The following is a 19,923-nucleotide window of genomic DNA, read 5'->3' as shown; positions in this document are numbered from 1 at the left end:
CATGGAGAGAAGGTCACCTGGAGAATGAGGGGGTGGGACACTGTGATCCCCTGCTTGCAAAGCAGGGAGGACGCTGGGGTAGGAGAGTCTCAGCTAGCAGAACTCACAGGGCTTGCAGCAGCCTCCACCGAGGCAAACAACGGGTCATCACCCAAGAGACAGGCAAACCTGGGCAAAACACAGTCCCTGGACTCAGGGAGGCCACTGTCCAGCACAGGAAAACAGCAGGTCATTTTGGAATAAAATATAATAGTCATTAACACTTTTAAAATTTTAATGTTGTGGCTGAACCAAAAGGACTGTTTCCTGATCTTTACAAGTGATGCCTGCAGCTTCCCCCAGGTAAGGCATTCAGCCCCTGGGGACCCTCATGGAAATGAGCAGACAGCAGAACTGTCATGGCCACACCAGAGTCACTTGACCTGGCATCAGGTTGTCTCTGGATGCTGCTTCAGGGCAGGAGCCTGCAGCAAAGGGCCGAAAGCTCCTCCCCCTCCACAGGGGCCTGGCAGATATCTTTTCTGTGCTCTGGGCTCCAGGCCTGGCGGAGCCTGAGAAAGAGCAATTAACCACAACCTGCAGGCGAACGTGTTCAGGCGAACGTGTTCTCAGCATCTTATTGAATAAAGAGTGACCGAGGAAAGCAAGTCCCTGAGGGGGAGTCATCTGAAGCTACATCCTGGGAACAAGCCTGGCCCACCCGAAGGGATCACAGAGAAAGGCAGAAAACTTTTCTTAGAGTAAAAGTGGGGGCTGGGAGAACAAGCTCTAAGACGGACCATGAATCGTAGACAGAACACGAGGAAAACAATGGAAATAACCAGTCCACTTCTATTTGACGATGTCACCAAGTTGCTCAAATTTGCATCTAATTCCCTAAATGGATCTCTCTGATCAGACTGATCAAAACCAAGCCATTAGCTGTCAAGGGAGGGAAATCCATTTCATGTCAGAGTCTATGAAGACTGAAATGTTTAGAGGGCTGGTCCAGCCTGAGAGCCTGTGAGAGCCCCTCACGATGTCGGCCAAAGAGCCAAAGGCCACTCGCTGTCAGATGACCTGGAAGTGCATCCCAAGGACAGCTGACGTCTAAGGAGGGCCCTGTTTAAAGAGTGCATTCTTGTTCCTAAGCAAGGAACAAGACACTGAAGTCCCTACATCCGGAGCCCTGCAGGAAATCGTTAACTATTCAGGAATGATGTCACAGCCCAGTGTTTATTACCACGATTCAAGTTCAACTGACCAGCGGCAAAAATAAAGAAGATATCAGAGCATTTCCCTTCAGTCTGAGATGAAAGGGTTGATCCTTAACCTCTACTTAATTTCTCTGTTTCCTCTAAGCCACGGGCAATATGTACCGAGAATAGATAAGGAAATCCAACTGTCAGCTGTCAACATTGGAAACCAGCAGCCAGTGCCCCTCACAACTACCGATTCACCTAAGGAACAGCTCTGTTTTGCAGAGCTACAACTGTTCCCAGCCATACACCACTAACACACAAACACAAAAAAATTGAGATAGGACTTTCAGGGTAAGACGTGCAAACAGAATAAGTTTTAAGTCAGCACGCATCAGAAAGGGAAAAGAGAGACAGCCACAGCCATGCCTATTTTAATGCATCTGTGTGTCTCAGAGGTGTCCCCAAGAACACCTGAGCCAGGCACGGCTCACCTGGTACACACAAGACTAGCACAGCTCATTCGTGTGCAAAGTGGATTGTGAAGACTGAGCTGGATGTTCAATTTGTTGATTGCTATGGGATGTCTACGATTCCCTCTCCCATTTGGAAAGGTTTAGCTAAAGCTGGTCTAAAAGCAATTTGGTTATTTAAATGATCCATCTTAATCAGTTCTTTTTATTCGCATACTGTATGGGAATCACCCCTTCAAGCAGAAAATGAACCCAACAACACGAAAACACAATCTTAACATCCAGATTGCAGCAGTGGTTAAAAAAACCAAGCCCAGGGCTGGGGATGGGACTCAGTGGGAGAGCGTCTGTTCGCCTAGTATGTGTGAAGCCCTGGGTTCCAAGCCTAGCACTGCAAAAATAAAGAAAAGGGCCAGCCCATCATCTCTTCCCTTCTATGCGATGATAAGCACAACATAAAATGAAAGATGGTCTGCTCAAATAATTTGCAAAACACTAAATATGAAAACCAACAGCCTGAAAATTAACAAGGACACCGGAAAGATACTATGACCAACAGGGTCTTTAGTGAATGACTCTAACAACTGCTCACAGGACTGCATCCCACAGAGCTGTGACAATCTGCTCACCCCTGAGAAGGTGGGGGTCACAGATAAAAAGAAAAAGGAAAGAGAATGAGAAATAGTGATAGCATTAAAAAACTCACAGTTCACACCAACACATCAAAGCAACAGACCAAACACTGAAATATCTTAGAGCTATTTTTTTTTTTATCAAGTGGTCGGTTATGAACAGCCAAGATTTACATCCACTTGCAAACTAAGGTGCCAATGGGGTTTTTTTTAGATGTTAAAAATGGGGATTTTTAGTTTTAGCTTGATCTTATTTTAAAAAGGAGAGCTGCCCCAATACCTTTACCCCCAACAGCAGCCATCTATAAAAAATAATCACAAAAACAGAATGTGATGACATATGTTTTTGGTCATGGGGACTGAAAAAGTATTCAACTGTCCATAACAACAGGAGAAAAGACAGCAAAATGACACACCTTCATAGGTCTCCAAGATGTGCACCGTGTCTCCAATCTGCAAAGAAAGCTCATCTGCTCCTCTGGCGTCGTAGTTATAAAACGCTGTGGAGAAAAGGGGGAAATGTGTTAATGGAGGAGGGGTCGACTACCCTTGGTTATCTGTGCTTGTTTTTAATGCTGTTTGCTTGTCAAATTGAATCACAGTCAGTCTTCGCCTCATCCTCTCTGACACCCACAAAGTGGCCTCTTCCTCCTGACACAAAAGTCAAGGCCATGGTGTGGAGATGTTCCTAACTCCCACCCCACCAGACGACCAGGATCATTTATTTTTAATGGCGTCAAGTGTAATATGATGCAAAATTTGCCACTTGAACCACTGCTAAGTGTACGATCCAGTGACATTAAGTACATTCACAATGTCATACAACCATCTCCCCAACCTGTTTCCAAAACGCTTCCGTCTCTCCAAACAGAAACCCCACGTCCATTCAACAGAAGCCCCATTCTCCCTCCCAGCCTGCGACCTCCAATCTACTTTGGGTCCCCAAGAATCTGACAGCTCACAAGTGGAACCCCACAGCATCTGCCCAGTGTGTCTGACTTCTGTCACTTGGCATGATGCTCTCAAAGGTGCCCTGAGTAAAATCTGGTATCAGGACTTCACTCCCTTTTATTCCTGAGGAATATACCATGTCATCTCCTAGCACCTCCCTCACCTCCCTTCCAAGCCCGCTTCCCTGGAGGGGCCAGCCTGCAGCCCTGTGTGCACCAGCACAGCCCTCCCTTGCCCACAGGGTGCACCTCGCCACAATACCAAGCCCTGAATTTGCTGGCTCTTTCCACTCTGCTCCTCTGAGCAGCCCCAGCACACACCCCACTTCACCCCTTCGTATCTTGATCTGTATGCACCAGTCTCCCCAACTAAAATAAAAGACTTATTTTTACAAGACTTTCAATCTTGCATGCCTCCACCTCTGAGGACAGGACCCGCACAGCCTCCAGGGGGTGGCCTCAAGGAACTGAGCTGCTCTGGGCTGCAGAGGCAGGCTAGACTTGCATGCTATGCAGCCTCCAGGAACCTCACGTTCCCAGTCTCTAGATACCGACAACTTGAGCAGGAGACCCCCTACCTCTGAACACCTGGGGGAACGCCTGCATGTGACTCCCATCTGTCTCCAGTTTCTCAGTCTGTTAAATAAGGACCATGACACCCACCTCAGAATTGTGGGTGCATTTTGCATCTTAAAGGGTACAATGGGGCACGGAAAATACTTCACTAATCGTGATGGTTCTTGTATTTGTAGGTATTTTGTTTTTCCTGCTATAAGGACTTTTTTAGCTTCCAGAGTCCTTTTTTAAAAGTCAAGACAAGGACACTTTCACACGGTCATAAAAATTCTTTAAAACTCTCAAAAAAAATCATATATGTATAAAAAATCCATTTTTCTCAGGTAGTTTCCTATATTTCCCCCAAATTCATAAAATGTAAGTGTCCTCAACTGACAGAGATGGTTATTAGTAGTTATTAAGTTTATTTAGCATTTTATGGTGACTCTTTAACAGGAAATAACCGTGCCAGGTAAAGGAAGCCCAGAGCATATGCTGACTCCCTGGTTCAACATAACCATGTTCTTAACCCACAGGAACCATAACACGCCCACCACCCCTACCAACATGCCTACCAACTTGTATTCTGCTACAGGTAAGGGGACAGCAGATGTGAAAAATAATAAAGTAAGATAAAATGAGAAGGTCAAGCGTAAATCCATTTGGACGTGTGCCTCTGAGAAGCTCACACATCATCCCTTCCTGAGCCGTCATTCAAATGCCCATCCCATCCCTAGCCCAGAAGTGGACAGTGGAATCTCACACACAGATTCAGAAACCACAAGTTCAGCTACGAAATGAGCCTCAAGATCCATGATTTTGTAAGTGGAGGAGAAAAGAGCCCCAGAGGGGTGTGCATGCGGCCCCAGGTCTCACAGCAGGGTCAGGGCAGAGGCACTGGCTGAGCAGCCCTGGCCTGTGTTCAAGTTAACAACTAAATGACCAGATATAAGGGTGAACCAAGAGACTACAATGTAAGAGTCATTGACAAGAGGGTGGCAGACAGAATAACGTCCTCTATAAAGATGTCCCTATCAAATTCCCAGAATCTATGAGGATGTCCCTAATGTGGGCAAGGAGACACTGCAGGTGTGATGAGTTCAGGATCTTGCAATGGAAACAGTAATCCTGGACCACCCAGTGGGCCCACTGTAATCACAAAGTTCTTCATGAGTGGGCCGCAGGAGAGACAGAGTCCAGAGAGGAAATGAGTCCAAGTGTCACAAGAAAGGGGAAAGCAGCCAAGGAATGCAGAAGCTCTAGAGGCTGGAGAGGCCAGGGAGCGCGTCCCCCACAAGCCCCTGCCTCTGGGGGTCAGGCTGTGAGTGCAGACCACCCCTCTCTCTCAAACCCAGTTACCTTTCTTACCGGCTCAGTTACAGATGGACAGTACCTGCTACTAATGTGCATCCCTGTGGACACCTCAACCCTGGACAGCAGAGTCCAGTGCAGAAGTTTGAATGCTACCTGTGACAAGTGGAGTGGGAGAGGGTGCAGAGACGAGCCCCGTACGAGGGGCCCCCCCGGCAGCTCTTTTCCTCTCCTTGTAAACAGCTGCAGCAGCCCAGAGTGACAACACACATCTTTTTCCAAAAATAAAGAATTAGCATTCTAGTCTCTGCCTCATCCAGGTTATGAGCATCAGAGGTTTAGAAAGACAAAGCCATCAGCTCTGCTCACTCTCCAGATCACCCTAAAACAGCTGTCCAGTGATGTCAGGGGAGAACTAGGACTCCTGTCCACAGGGAGGGAGGGAGAATTCCATCTGCACCAGTGCTGCTGTCATGCTGACGGAATGGCGCTAGAGTTGAGGTTGTTGCTCCTGCTGCTGATACAACACCAGGGGCACCACAAATGCTGCTGCTGCTGATGACTGTTTCCTCAAAGAGGGCTTGACTGTTTCTTTGTGGTGAAGATATGATGATGGTTAAGATATGATGATGGTTAAGATGTTAAGGTGATAATGATGGATATGGTGGTGATGATGGTGAGGTGATGGTGATCTTGTGGTGTTGATGGTAATGGTGATGATGGTGATGATGATGATGATGATGGTGATGGCGGTGATGGTGGTGGTGGTGGTGATGGTGATGATGATAATAGTGGTGGTGGTGATAATGGTGATGATGTGGTGTTGATGGTGAAGGTAGTGATATGGTGGTGATGATGATGATGGTAATAGTGATGATGGTAGTGATGATGGTAATGGTGGTGATGATTGTGATGGCGATGATGCTGATGATGCTGATGGTGGTGATGGTGGTGATGATGGTAATAGTGGTGATGATGGTGGTAATGACAGTGATGATGGTGATGGTGATGATGGTGGTGATGATGGTGGTGACGATTGTAATGATGGTGATGACTGTAATGGTGGTGATGATTGTGATGGCGATGATGCTGATGATGCTGATGGTGGTGATGGTGATGATGGTAATAGTGGTGATGATGGTGGTAAGGACAGTAATGATGGTGATGGTGATGGTAATGATGATGATAGTGGTGATGGTGGTAATGATGGTAATAGTGGTGATGATGGTGGTAATGACAGTGATGATGGTGATGGTGATGATGGTGGTGATGATGGTGGTGACAATTGTAATGATGGTGATGACTGTAATGGTGGTGATGATTGTAATGGTGGTGATGATGGTGATGGCAATGATGCTAATGATGCTGATGGTGGTAATGGTGGTGATGGCGATGGTGGTGATAATGGTAATAGTGATGATGATGATGGTTATGATAGTGATGATGGTAATAGTGGTGATGATGGTGGTAATGACAGTGATGATGGTGATGGTGATGATGGTGGTGATGATGGTGGTGACGATTGTAATGATGGTGATGACTGTAATGGTGGTGATGATTGTAATGGTGGTGATGATTGTGATGGCGATGATGCTGATGATGCTGATGGTGGTGATGGTGATGATGGTAATAGTGGTGATGATGGTGGTAAGGACAGTAATGATGGTGATGGTGATGGTAATGATGATGATAGTGGTGATGGTGGTAATGATGGTAATAGTGGTGATGATGGTGGTAATGACAGTGATGATGGTGATGGTGATGATGGTGGTGACGATTGTAATGATGGTGATGACTGTAATGGTGGTGATGATTGTAATGGTGGTGATGATGGTGATGGCAATGATGCTAATGATGCTGATGGTGGTAATGGTGGTGATGGCGATGGTGGTGATAATGGTAATAGTGATGATGATGATGATGATGATGATGATGATGGTTATGATAGTGATGATGGTAATAGTGGTGATGATGGTGGTAATGCTGGTGATGATGGTGATGGTGGTGATGATGGTAATGGTGGTGATGATGATGACAGTGGTAATGATAATGGTAGAAGTGATGATGATGATAATGGTGATGGTGATAATGACTGTGATGATCATGATGTTGATGGTAAAGATCACAATGATGGTAAATAACAGCATTTGCTGACATTCACAAAGTATATTTCATGGACCATGGAGGGAGTTACAAGCTTTGCATGTTCAGACTAATTCAAGGAGGTGGTTAGAGATTTGTTCTGTTTCCCTCAATCAGGGTTTCTAGCAGCTCAGAATCTACCCATCTACAAGCAGCCAATGGGACACTGTGCAGAGCCACGGTCAGCCTGGATGAAGGCCAGGGTCCCACATCCCTGCAGAGTCTTTTCCCAGCACTTAGTTCAAAACAGGAACAGCACCCTCAGAGCCTCAGATGGCCCTCCCGAGGGCTCCCTGAAAAATCACAACGTCCAGCTGTGCCTTCACTAAGGGCCACCCAGGTCTGAAACATCTGCTAATGAAGTTTCCCCTCACAAGGAAAATTCCAGAAACAAAAATTTAGTTTAATATTCAAAAACCAATCAATGTAATTGATCACAATCACAGAGGAAAGGATAAAGATGATGCAGCCCTCTCAATCGGCGCAGCTGAAGTATCTGATGACATGGAACTCCCCTTAGGGCAAAACAAAAGCCTACTGGGCCCTTCTCACATGGAAAGTCCATGGCAGCCCATCATCCGCCTTGCAGATGGAAACCCTGGGGCCTACAGCAGAGTTCTCGCAAGCTCCAGGCGGCACCGTAAACTGCCCTGGGACCCCGTGTCCTCCCTTCTATGGACACTGCCTGGCCCAACCCTCCTCCACCCATCAGTGAGACCCACAGACTCTCTCCTCTGGCCTCCAGCACCAGAGTGGCTTTCCTGAAGCCTCCCTCCACAACACGGCACCTGGCCTTGGGCTGTCTGAAGAGGGCTAAACGCTCCAGCTCAGCCTTCCAGGCCCTGGGCCACCTGACTTCAACCTGCCATGCCATCTCACTCCACTCCACTCACCCTGCCCCATCCCTCTCCCTCCCAGGTGCTCCAGAAGCTGCCCCTCTGCTGGGAACACCCCTCCTCCTCTGCCTCGAACACCCCACTTGTCCACAGAGGCCTGCCCTTAATTCCGCACCCTTCCCCAGGTCCTAAATCAGGCCTACCTTTCTCCAGTACCAAAAAGTGTTGCAGGCATAACTGAAGTAAACACTTGCTCCAAACTCTCCTTAAACCCCTCACCACCCACCACCTTGCAGAGTTGCTTCTCCACAGGTCTGTCTCTCCAATCAGATCTGGGGGAGGTAAACACCCTCACCCCCACACCCCACACCCCCACACCCCTGTTAACTAACACCGCCAGGCTTCACAGGTACTCAGTGACAACCACTAAACTTAACCAGATCACGAGTATCCCCTTCTCAGGTGGTTTGCAATTAAGTTGTTCCTCTTCAAATGGTCTTGCCTTCTGCAAAATGCCAGGAGGTACAGATTTATTCAATCAACAGGAGAGACACAACATCAGCTTTCTCAGCTGCTTTGGGTCTTCTCCGTCCAACAAGATGACCGAGGTGTCAGGCCTCGCCCAGGGCATCAAAGGCCAAGGCAGGAGTCTGGTCACTCCTATGTCTCCAAACTACCTAGCTGGAGAGCGCTCCCTGTATCCCATACACCCTTGAAACAGGACTTCAAGATTTCAAGGAGCAGCTTAATAAGTTAATTGAATTCATTTAATAAGTCAATTTGGAAAAATCAATTGCTCTGCTCGTGGTTTCATTCCCTTTGTCTAGTCGTCAGTTGGAAATACGTTGGTCCAAGGGCAGCGTCCTCTTGGGAACCAGGAAGATGCAGACCATGCCCTCAACCACACGGGGGCCAGGAGCCTGTCTGTGTCATGCAGGGCTGCATATGAAAGGGCTATCTGCCTGTCCTTGGGTTTCCCAAACCCTAGCCTGTGCCAGCAACACACATGGTCCAAACCTCGGTCAGCCCCCACTCTGATCTGCTGGGAGAGGCGATGGCGAGGGAGGTGGAGAAGGCAGTGGAGCCAGATGTAGCCCCAGTGCGCAGTCATCCCACAGCCTCCTCTAAGGAGAGATTTCACACACCAGGCCACTCAGGAGAGACGGGTAGAAAGAACCAGAGCATTACACACATGCTTTGAACATGACCCTAAGGAAGAGGCCAGGCCCCTGTCCCCAGCTTGGAGATCTGAAAACAAGGTCAACAACACTGCTGCGAGCAGCTCAGCACTGGTGGCAGTTTAGTGCCAGGTGGCCCTGGGCAGCACCCGTGTAGAGCTGGGGCCTGGCATCCTAAACTCTGTCTTCAAAAGGAGGTGGACAGACGCACCCCTGCCTGGTGCTGGCCCCTAAATCAGACTGGTGTTCAGAGCAGGCAAGTCAACCCTGGGCAGGGCTGGAGCCTCCTAGAACAGGGACCAACCGGAATCCAAATCCAGAGGCTAGGAGCACTGGCCACATCCTGTCCGTCTCCTCTGGGAGGACGTGGGTTCCTAAGGACAGACCTGTGTCCCCTTTCTACAGCCTTCCCGTACCTGGCACACAGCACGTCCTCTAAGACGAGATGACAGATGGGAGGCAAGGAGGGAGACAGGGAGCAGAGGGAAAGCAGAGTCAAGCCAGGCTTTAAAGGCACCATTAACATTTTTTAAAGAAGAAATGAATGAAAATACTTAGGAATAAACTTAACCAAAGAAGCAAAAGACTCACACCCTGAAAAATACAAGTCACTGCTGAAAGAGACATGAGACGCCCATGGAAAACCATTCCTGCTCATCACGGAGGAGAACGGACACATCAAGATGCCAACGTCGTCCAAAAGTGATCTACAGATGTGACCCAACACCCACCAAAACCCCAGCACGGTTTCTCAGGGAAATGGAAAATCCATCTCAAGGGCCCCAGGACAGCCAAAACGACGTCGTCGAAAAAGAAGAAGAAAGGGAAGGCCTCCCATTTCCTGATTTTAATACTTACTACAGAGCTACAGCGACACAAACAGCACGTCACTCACATAAAGACAAACTCACAAACGGATGGAATGAAACAGACAGAAATGAACCCTCACATTCAAGGTCAAAGGCTTCAACAGGTATGCCAGCACCTTTCAATGGGGAGACAGCAGACTCTTCAACAAATGGTACTAGGAAACTGGATATCCACTTAGAAATAACCAATAAAGCTGTGCCTCATATTTTTCATAAAATTAACTCAAAATAGATGAAAGACCTAAGCATAAAAGTGAGAGCTAGAAAACTCTTAGAAAAAAAACATGACATTGGCTTTAGCAATGATTTCTTGGTTATGACACCAAAAGTACAGTTAAAGACAAAATAACGAATGGGCTTCCATCAAAATTAAAAACAGTTCCAGGTAAGGTGGTGCATGCCTATAATTCCAGCAACCTGGGAGCCTGAGACAGGAGGATTACCAAGTTTGAGACCAGCCTCTGGAAAGTAGCAAGACCTTGTCTCAAAATAAACACACAAAAATAAAAAGTAAAAAATCAGGGATTTAGCTCAATGGTAAAGACTGTGGGATGACTGCACCCTGGGGCTACATCTGGCTCCACTTCCTTCTCCACCTCCCCTATATCAAAAAATAAATAAACATTTATTTTAAAAAATATTATTTTAAAGTATTATTTTTAAAATAAAAATGATTTAAATGTAATGTAAAATAAAAAATTTGAATGTAGAAAACATACCATTAACAGAGTAAAAAGGTGACCCACAGAATGGATTTGCAGATTCTGTATCTGATAAGTGACTGGTGTTCAGAATAAGGCCAATAAGCATATAATATCACCAGTCAATTCCAAAATCAAAGAGCTACCTTTCACACACATTCGGATCCCATTATAACTGCTATTAGCCCCTCCCCTAGCAGTAAAAGCCTTGTCAAGGGTCAGAAGAAACCCCAAGGTGAGGTTGCGGGCAGGAATGGAAAGCATCACCAACAGGCACCACACCCCAGGGAGCACGGCAGGGCACTGGGCAGACACTGCACACCAGGAGCCCAGGAGCCCAAAGGCGGAATCGACCCGAGGATTCCCCAACAGATAAATGAATTCACAAAATATGAATGATGTGCACAATGGGATGTATCTGAACTTGTAAGGAAGGAAACGGACACAAGTCACAAGGACACTGGGAAGACATTGTGCTGAGTGAAGTAGGCCAGGCACAAAAGGAGTGGGGAGTTAGTGGAAAGAGCCCGCAGAGGGACAGGATGATGGGTGACCAACAACATGAATGAGTCTGAGGCCCTTGAAATGCACGCTTTCAAATGATGGAAACAGTCAATTTTATGTTCCATATGTTCTACCACAAATTTTTTTAATATAGTGAATAAAAGTAAAAGGTCAACAGTGGACTTAACATCAGGGTTGCCGAGAACTGCGGAACACCCAGGGCTCCTGGGCACACACCCAGGCAGGCGCAGCAGCCTCCACACCCAGGTCAAACAGGGAAGAGACAGGCGATGAGCGAGAGAAGAAGAGCTCAAGGTCAGAGAACCTCCCGGTGCCCGTGCACGTGTGCCCGACAGAACGCCCATCCCACAAGAAAGAGACTCCTTTCAAAGTCACCCCGAAGTCCTTCTGGGCTTCATATCTTTCCTCCTTTGGAATAGAGAGATTGTCTCCCTGCCAATACAATCCCCTGTGGCCGTATTTCATGCACTGTTTGGATATTAGAATCAAGGAACTCATCTGAATAATTAAAGAGTCGGAGCAGGGGCACAGTAGGATAAAGGAACTGCCATTTGTTATTCTGTATTTCTTTCTGCCTTTTGGAGGGAAACAGGTGGGAGGGATGGAAAAGATAAGAGTATGAAAAGAAAAATATAAAAGAGCCTTTTCTCAGATCCTAATTGAACTGATAGACACAATTCAAAGACATTTTAATATCTTTCTTCAGAATAAAATATCACGGTGTGCCTTATCCACAGCTAGCCGGCCTCTTTCCAGCCAGTCCAAAAGGCCACGGGGCGGGCACAGCAGGGCTGGGGAAGGCAGGGCTGGGTGCTGACTGCTCTCCCAGGGCAGGAAGGAGCTTCCGCCCTCCTACATTCTCATCCTTCATAAAGTCCATTTTAGTACAAAACTACTGGCCCCCTTATTGATGAGGTTTTGCAAATCCGTCCGCAAATAAGAAAAGACAGCTGACCTGAAAATTATCTACTTTGGCATTGCATTCACTCAGCTGCAAGGAGATGCAGGGACGAGATAAGAGGAAGATTTAATCTCTTTAATCATCTTTCTTCCAGACAGAACGGTTATTCAACTTGGAAAAATACTGGTAAAATGCCCAGCACCTACCCCCAAGGCCAGGGGGACTTGAGGGGACTTTACTGGGACCTCCCTTGGCCCACCCACCACTGGCTCCCTGCCAGGCAGACCAGCCAGTCATGGGAGACAGAGCCCCGGGGACCTGGAGGACCTGGGCTGGCCCAGTGAGAGGGCCAGCCAGAGTTGAGGGTGGTCCCTCCTCCCACTTCCTCTGCAGTAGGCCGGGCCAGGACCTGCACCTCCCAGACCCCACAGACAAGTTCTGCACTGAGAGGAGTGGGAACAGGAGGCCTGGGGCCCCCACCTGGCAGACGCAGGCTGGGACACGTAAGAAAAGAGAGGAGGGAACAGAAAAATTGGGTTTAGGACCATTCATTTGTGAGGCCCAAGGATAAGGTTGTTTTGCCACATTCCCAACTCCTCTCTCTGGGCTGCTGAGAAAATTCTCAAATGATTTATTCATTTGAGAATATTTGTTCAATTTGAGAATACGAGGCTACTCTTTCTCCTCTCCTTTTTCATCAAACCATTAAGTCAAATGTCAGCGGCAACAATAAAGAAAGGGAAGCACAAAGGAACATTCTGGAATGCTAATTTGGTTCTCTTAATGACAAAGACTATGCATATAGCATAAAAAAATCTCTCTATATGTATCAAATCCACAAGTAAAGCCAGTAATCAACGTGGGGAAACAGCTCGTGACTACAAGCAGAGGAGTCACAGAGACTGAAGCACAAGGGCACCCCAGTGCCCTCCCCATGGGCCTCTGTCCACAGCACCTGCTGCCTGGCCCGGCCTGCAGGCCACCATAGCCTCAGTACAAACCCTCCCCTGTGCATTCAGATGCCTCACGTGCACTCTCAGTAGTGCCCCGCACACCTGACGGAACTCCACCCGGCGACTACCCCCTGCTCCTTCTCACCGCTGGGTGCACCGTCGTGGAACAGGTGCCCAGTGAGGGTCAAACCCTGCGCGGAGGGGCTCCCTGCAGCTTCACGCTCCAGGGACAGCGCCTGCAAACTGCAGGGCTGCCAAAGCTCTCCCCACCTCCCTCCCTCCGCACTGCCTTCTATCTCCCCATCTCTGCACCCTGCCCAGCACCCAGAGCGACACAAATGTTTATTAATAAGTCAGTGTAGGAATTCAAGGTGGCAAAACCATGACCAGAATCCTAAGTGCCCTGGAAAACACTGCGGTTCTGTTTGCCCAAATTTCATAATAGAAACCAAATACCAAACCTGGGTCTAGGCCAACACAGACAACTTCCTAGATCCTCCCCAGGAGCCTGCCCACAGGGCCAGCACCATCCCAGGAAACCAGGCTCCAAGCTGAGGAGCCCCAGGCCACCTGCTCATACAGCCTCATTAGCAAACTACATAACCTGGACAGGCTCCAGGGACCACAGAGACCACACAGGTCACGGGGATTCTGCTGGAGGCGGGGTCTGGAGAAACCGCTGCCCCATAGCCTCAGACCTACCCCACCCAGGCGCTGGCCTCCATTCACAGGAGACCTCACCAGGGACCTCCTGAGAAGAGAGCTGAAAGGCTGAGCAGCACCAGACCAGGAATAAACCAAACTGAAGTCAGAGGTCACCAGAGCCCCAGGCCACACACCAACCTGGGCCAACACAGGGCAGCCCTCCACTCCGTCCAGCAGGGCCCTGAGCCTCCCCTTCCACTCCACCCCGTCCTCCTGTCCTGTAAGTCAAGATGTCTTCATCATCCATGAGCACATTCCAGGCAGACACGGAAAACACTCTTTGCCGAAATACCCAAACACAGAGCCCCTCTGCAGTCCCCGTGTGCTGGTACCTCCCTCTCCACCTGCCTTCCGTGTGGCTGGTTCTTGGACCCAACAAAGCCCATGAGCTAAAAATCCACCAAGTAAGAGAAGCAATATTCCAGGTAGAACAGGGAGGCAGGGGTGCCTGAGCTGTAACCACACACACAACAAGAACAAGTGAACCTCTGGAGCTGTGAGCACCCCCAGGGTCTGCAGAGATACATCCCCATGGACGCTTTCAGTGGATATGATCAAATGCACAATCTCAGGTGGCCAGTGCCATCAGAGCTGGACAATTGTACAGGCAACGTGCACCAAGATAGAAGGTCCTGGAAAGCACTCCCACACCCTCTCCAGAGATTTTCCTCTCCCGGCACCATTTCCTAATTTCCACTACCACCGATGAGTCTCGCTAATTCTTAGAGTCTGTACATAGAAGTGGTATTGTATGGATTTCCTTATGTCTGGTTTCTTTTGCTCAACATTTTGAGGTTCATGCACGTGCACTCTTTGTAACCCATGAATACTAAGCCATTGTATCAGCACATCGCTGTGTTTCTCTATTTATCTGTTCTCCTGTTGATGGACATTTGGCTCATTCATTCCCAGCTCAGAGCTATTAAGGCTGCAATGAACCCCCCACCCCGAAAATTCCTGTGAATGTGTTTCAACCAGTGGCCGCTTCTGCCTTGACTGAAGGTCTCCGTGCTCTGTGAAAAGCTACACACGGCAAAGGTATCTGGGAGCAGCAACTCCTTCCCCAAGTCTGGAAGGGGTCCCCTGTCAGCTGCCACTCAGAGGGAGGAGGCAGCCCCTGGGAAGGACTCCCTTATCGCCAAGAAAACATTTGGTTTCTTTGTAGTTTGTTGAAATTCCTTCTCTGTAGTGTTACATTACTTAGCTTTGATAAAATATAAAATTGAAGATTAAAAAACAATCAAGCCCTCTTTGAGAAAAACAATCAAGCCGAGCGCATGTGGGGTGTTAATGAAGAAACCTCACACAGGCTGCTGGAGGGAGCCCTCCGCTGCTCCTGGGAAGGGTTTCTGGCCTTCCCTCCCTCCCATGTGGGAGCTTGTCAGGTTTCAAAGCTCTATGCTCCCTCTGTGCTGAGGATCCTGCACCTCCTCCGACCCTGAGAGCCATCTGCACTGTCCCTCCACTGTGCATTCAGGGCTCAGCAAGAGACGCGCCTGCGTACTGGATCTGAGAAGCAAAGCAGCCCCTCCATACTACAGACTCCTTGCCATCTTCCCAAAGGACACCCTGATGGTCCTCCTGTTCCACCCCATCCCTCAGCACCTCTCTCTCCTGCCACTCACTCAGCGGGAACAGCACAGTCCAGTCCCTTCTGAACAAGCAGTGAAGAGGGGCTCTGAGGCCTCAGGGCCTCAGCCTAAGAAGGTCAGGACCACCATATCCCCCAGCCCCTTCAGCATAATCCCAGGCTGCCAGAAATCCTGATAGAGGGCTACGCTCCAGAGAGCGGAGGCCCAGGATGTGCTTGCACTTGGAGGGTAACTGCTGGTGAGCGCCCCAGCTGCCCAGCAGCCCAGACACTGCCCTCTTGTTCCCCAGTGGGAGAATCAACACTGGCAGCGGCAGCTGGGGGCTGGACCAGATGCATGATCAGGGAGAAGGGGGAATGTCCACCCTCACAAGGAGACCCAGGCAGCAGCAGGGAGAGCACATCCCCGCATAGTCTGAGGGAGGGGTCCAGGCCCCAACTTGGCTAGACCTGGGCACCTGCCTTTGTCACCTGGTTTTACAGGCATGAGGATAACACGGATCCAACACGTGCCTCTGGCACAGCAGTGGGAGGCAGTTAGCATGCAGTCTAAGTTTTTGGAGGCACAAGATAAATCTTTCCTTAGTCACTTGATGAATTTGCCTTTCCTGGCTAGTGCCCCAAAACATGGAGAAGACAACGTGTGGTGACTGAGAGGTGTCTGGGGGGTGCTGCCTGCACAGACAGGGCCAAAGATCTGCTAACAAACCTTACGTAACAGGGACACCCTGCACGAATACAGACTCAAGGAGAGGTATTAAAAGGAGCCAGCAGGGCCTGGGAGAGTCATGCTCTGCAGCTCGCTGCTCAAAAGGCCACTCAGAAATGTCCCAGACCTGAATAGCACGGACCCTTGTCCTCCCCATCAGCCTGGCAATCCCACCCCTGGCCAAAACCTCCTGCTCCCCAGCAGACACCACAGAATACCCAGACAGCCTGCAGCCAGCCCAAGGTAGCCTCTGTTCCCACCAGGACTGGCTACATTGTGTTCAGGTCATGATGCAAAAGAAAAGTACAAAGTCCCTCATTCAAAAAGTACATGACCTGGGGCTGGGGTTGTGGCTCAGTGGTAGAGCGCTTGCCTAGCACATATGATGCACTGTGTTCGATCCTCAGCACCACGTAAAAATGAAATAAATATATTGTGTCCACCTACAACCAAAAATACATTAAAAAAAAAAAAAGTTTATGACCCGGGCTGGGATTATAGCTCAGTGGTAGAATGCTTGCCTCACATGTGTGAGACACTGGGTTCAATCCTCAGCACCCATAAAAAATAAGTAAATAAAATAAAGATATTGTGTCCATCTACAATTAAAAATATATATATATGACCCAGTGGCTCAAGAGGCTAAGGCAGGAGGATCTTGAGTCAGGAAGATTGTGAGTTCAAAGCCAGCCTCAGTAACGGCGAGGAGCAACTCAGTGAGACTCTGTCTCTAAATAAAACACAAAATAGGGCTGGAGATATGGCTCAGTGGTTGAGTGCCCCTGAATTCAATCCCCCGTGGCCCCCCCCAAAGAAAAGTATATGAACCAGGTATAGTGGCACACACCTGTAATCCCAGCAGCTCAGGAGGCTGAGGCAGGAGATCGTGAGTTCAAAGCCAGCTTCAGCAACAGCGAGGTGCTAAGCAACTCAGTGAGGCCCTGTCTCTAAATAAAATACAAAATAGGGCTGGGGATGTGGCTCAGTAGTCAAGTGCTCCTGAATTTATTCCTGGGTATCCCCCCCCAAAAAAAAAAAAAAATATATATATATATGAACTTCAAGAAATCTGGGTACCTATTATTAAAAAGTAGTGGAAAAATGTAGTATCTAGTATCTAGTGTTGATAAGGATTTGAAGAAATTGGATCCCTGCGCATGACAGCTAAGATTAAATTCATCAGCCATTGTGGAAGCTTTGACGGGTCCTCCAAAAGAAAATAACAATCCCACTGCCAAGGAATATACCAGAAATGACTGAAAACAAGGACTTGAGCAGACACTGATGTGGTAGTGAGCAGCAGCACTATTCACAATAGGCCAACAGTGGGAAAACAGCAACCGTCTATCCTCAATGAGTGGATCCAACATGGTCCATCCACACCCTAGAATACTACTCAGCCATAACAGGAAGGAAACTGATACATGACACAGCAGAGAAGAACTTCAGAACGGCACGCTAAGTGAAAGAAGTCAAACCCAAATGCTACTTACATGAAGTCCTGACAGCAGTCAGATTCCCAGAGACAGACAGGAGAATGATGGGTGCCCGGGGCAGGGCGGGGGCGGGGGACGCTGCTCCTGCTTAATGGGCACAGAGTGCCTTCTGAGAAGATGAAAAAGCTCTGGCGATGGGTAGTGGTGACAGTGGCCCAACAATGTGAACGGACCTAATGCCAAAGACTGCAGACCTAAAAGAAGCAGGACTGCTAACTCGGGGGATGTTATGTAAGGTACGCTTTTTACCATAATAAAGAACAAGAAAAGTTCGAGATTTAAGAGCAGAACACAGAACAAAGCTCAGGTCTCCCAAGGAGGACTTCATGCTCCCCAGAGGCCTCCCTGTCCAGGACTCGGTGGCCCTAATTCGTCAGGGCAGGGCCTCTCCCACAGGGCTGCTGGGGGCCAATGTTATATCTTAATAGTCGCCTCAACTGACTATAAAAATACAGCATCATATAATAAAATTGCTTTTGCTCTGTGGTAGAAATACTGAGCGAGAAGCTATAAAGCCCACTTGCAGGCGCACGATGTTCCTGCTGAAGGGACAAAAGCAGAGGAGGATGAGGCAGGCAGGAGGCAGCCTGGCCCCAAACAGACTCCCCAGTGTGTCCACCAGGACAGGGAGCAGACCCGAGCGCTCACGACATTTAAAATGTACTGAGCAGGAAAATGAGTGCCCCTCCACTCTGTTTCACTTTAACTTTTAAACCTCCATCAGCTCTGACATCAAAACACACTCATTTCCCTGCTATTCCTGCTGCTTCATGGAACCCAGCTACAGTGTTTTCCAATAACATCAGTGCTCACTGACTACCGAGAAGCCCACTCCCTCCAACCCCAACAGCTGACAGAGAGCTTTCCTCCACCAGGACAGTATTCTGGGAAAATTCCCAACCACAAATGAGCCCTATACCACCCTTGCTAATTCCCACCAGGCCTTTGCCCCACAGGCATTCGGCATTCAAGGCTGAGACTCCATCTACAGTGTACAGTGTATCAACAACAGCACACTCAGTAGCATCACCAACAACAATACTAGCACCACCACCATCAACCCACCACCACCACCACCCCCACACTGCCACCACCAATACCATCACAACCATCAGTAATACTATCACCACCATTACCACCAACACCATCACTACTACCATCAACACACACCACTACCCACAACATCACCACCACTAACACAATCAACACCACCACGATCATCAATAATATCGCAACCACCACCATGTTATCACTGCCACCACCACTATCAACACCATCACCACCATCAATAACACTACACCATCACTACTACCACCATCAACATGGCCACCACCATCATCATCACCATCACTATCATAACCATCTATAATACTACTGTCCCCACCCTATTACCACTGCCACCATCATATCATCTTCACCAATACCACCACCACTGCCACCATCAACATCACCACCATCACCCACCTCACCAATACCATTCCTACCATCAACAATACTACCACCACCACCATCACCCACAACATCACCAGCACTACCACTACCACCATCACTAACACCAACACCATCACTAACACCAACACCATCACCACCACAACCAATACTACCACCAGTGTCCACACATCACCCACAACAATACCATCACATTACCAATACCACTACTACCAACACTATCACATCATGCACAACATCAATACCATCACCACCATCAGTAGTACAACTGCCAGCAACACCATCTCCACCTCCTCCATGACTACCATCAAAATCATAACCAACAGTAATATTACTACAAACAATACTACCACCACCACCATCACAACCATCATCAACAACACCATTACCAACCACCCATCATCATCATGGAAACAGCCAAAGTTAAACTTCATTCTACACCTAGTCAGAATGGAAATTCCAGCAAACTTCACACACTGCTCATCTAACCCTCACCCTATGCTGTGAGCACTAGTGTTCCCAGTTCTGCACACAAAAACTCCAAGGCCAAGAACAGGAGGAAGGAGGGTGTGCTGCCGCCTGGCCAGGCGTCACGTGACCACCTCCTTGCACAGCTCAAACAGTGACCATACTGCCGCCGGCAAAGCAAAAGCTTCAGCATCCCTCTGCAGCGAGCTCCCCTTTGCACCAAAGAAGCTGTGACAGCTGAGCAGGTGTCAAAGGCCCCATGCCTTACTTAGAAAGCCCTTGAGACCAGATGAAATAACAA

General features: G+C 48.5%; 1 protein-coding gene across 4 annotated transcripts in view; it reads right to left on the bottom strand.

Annotated features, from left to right (window-relative positions):
• The window catches only part of DOCK1 (dedicator of cytokinesis 1), a 458,484-nt gene that overhangs the window by 408,808 nt on the left and 29,753 nt on the right, over positions 1-19,923 (bottom strand). For all 4 annotated transcript variants that reach the window (XM_081267092.1, XM_081267094.1, XM_081267093.1 and 1 more), the window contains exon 2: positions 2,700-2,783. In XM_081267092.1, the coding sequence (XP_081123218.1) occupies positions 2,700-2,783 (84 nt within the window). The remainder of the gene's footprint in view (positions 1-2,699; positions 2,784-19,923) is intronic.

Source organism: Spermophilus citellus (assembly GCF_964194105.1).
Source record: "Spermophilus citellus genome assembly, chromosome: 15".
Taxonomy (NCBI): domain Eukaryota; kingdom Metazoa; phylum Chordata; class Mammalia; order Rodentia; family Sciuridae; genus Spermophilus; species Spermophilus citellus.
Note: the sequence above shows the minus strand (reverse complement) of the source record. Positions and strands in the feature narration are given on the sequence as shown.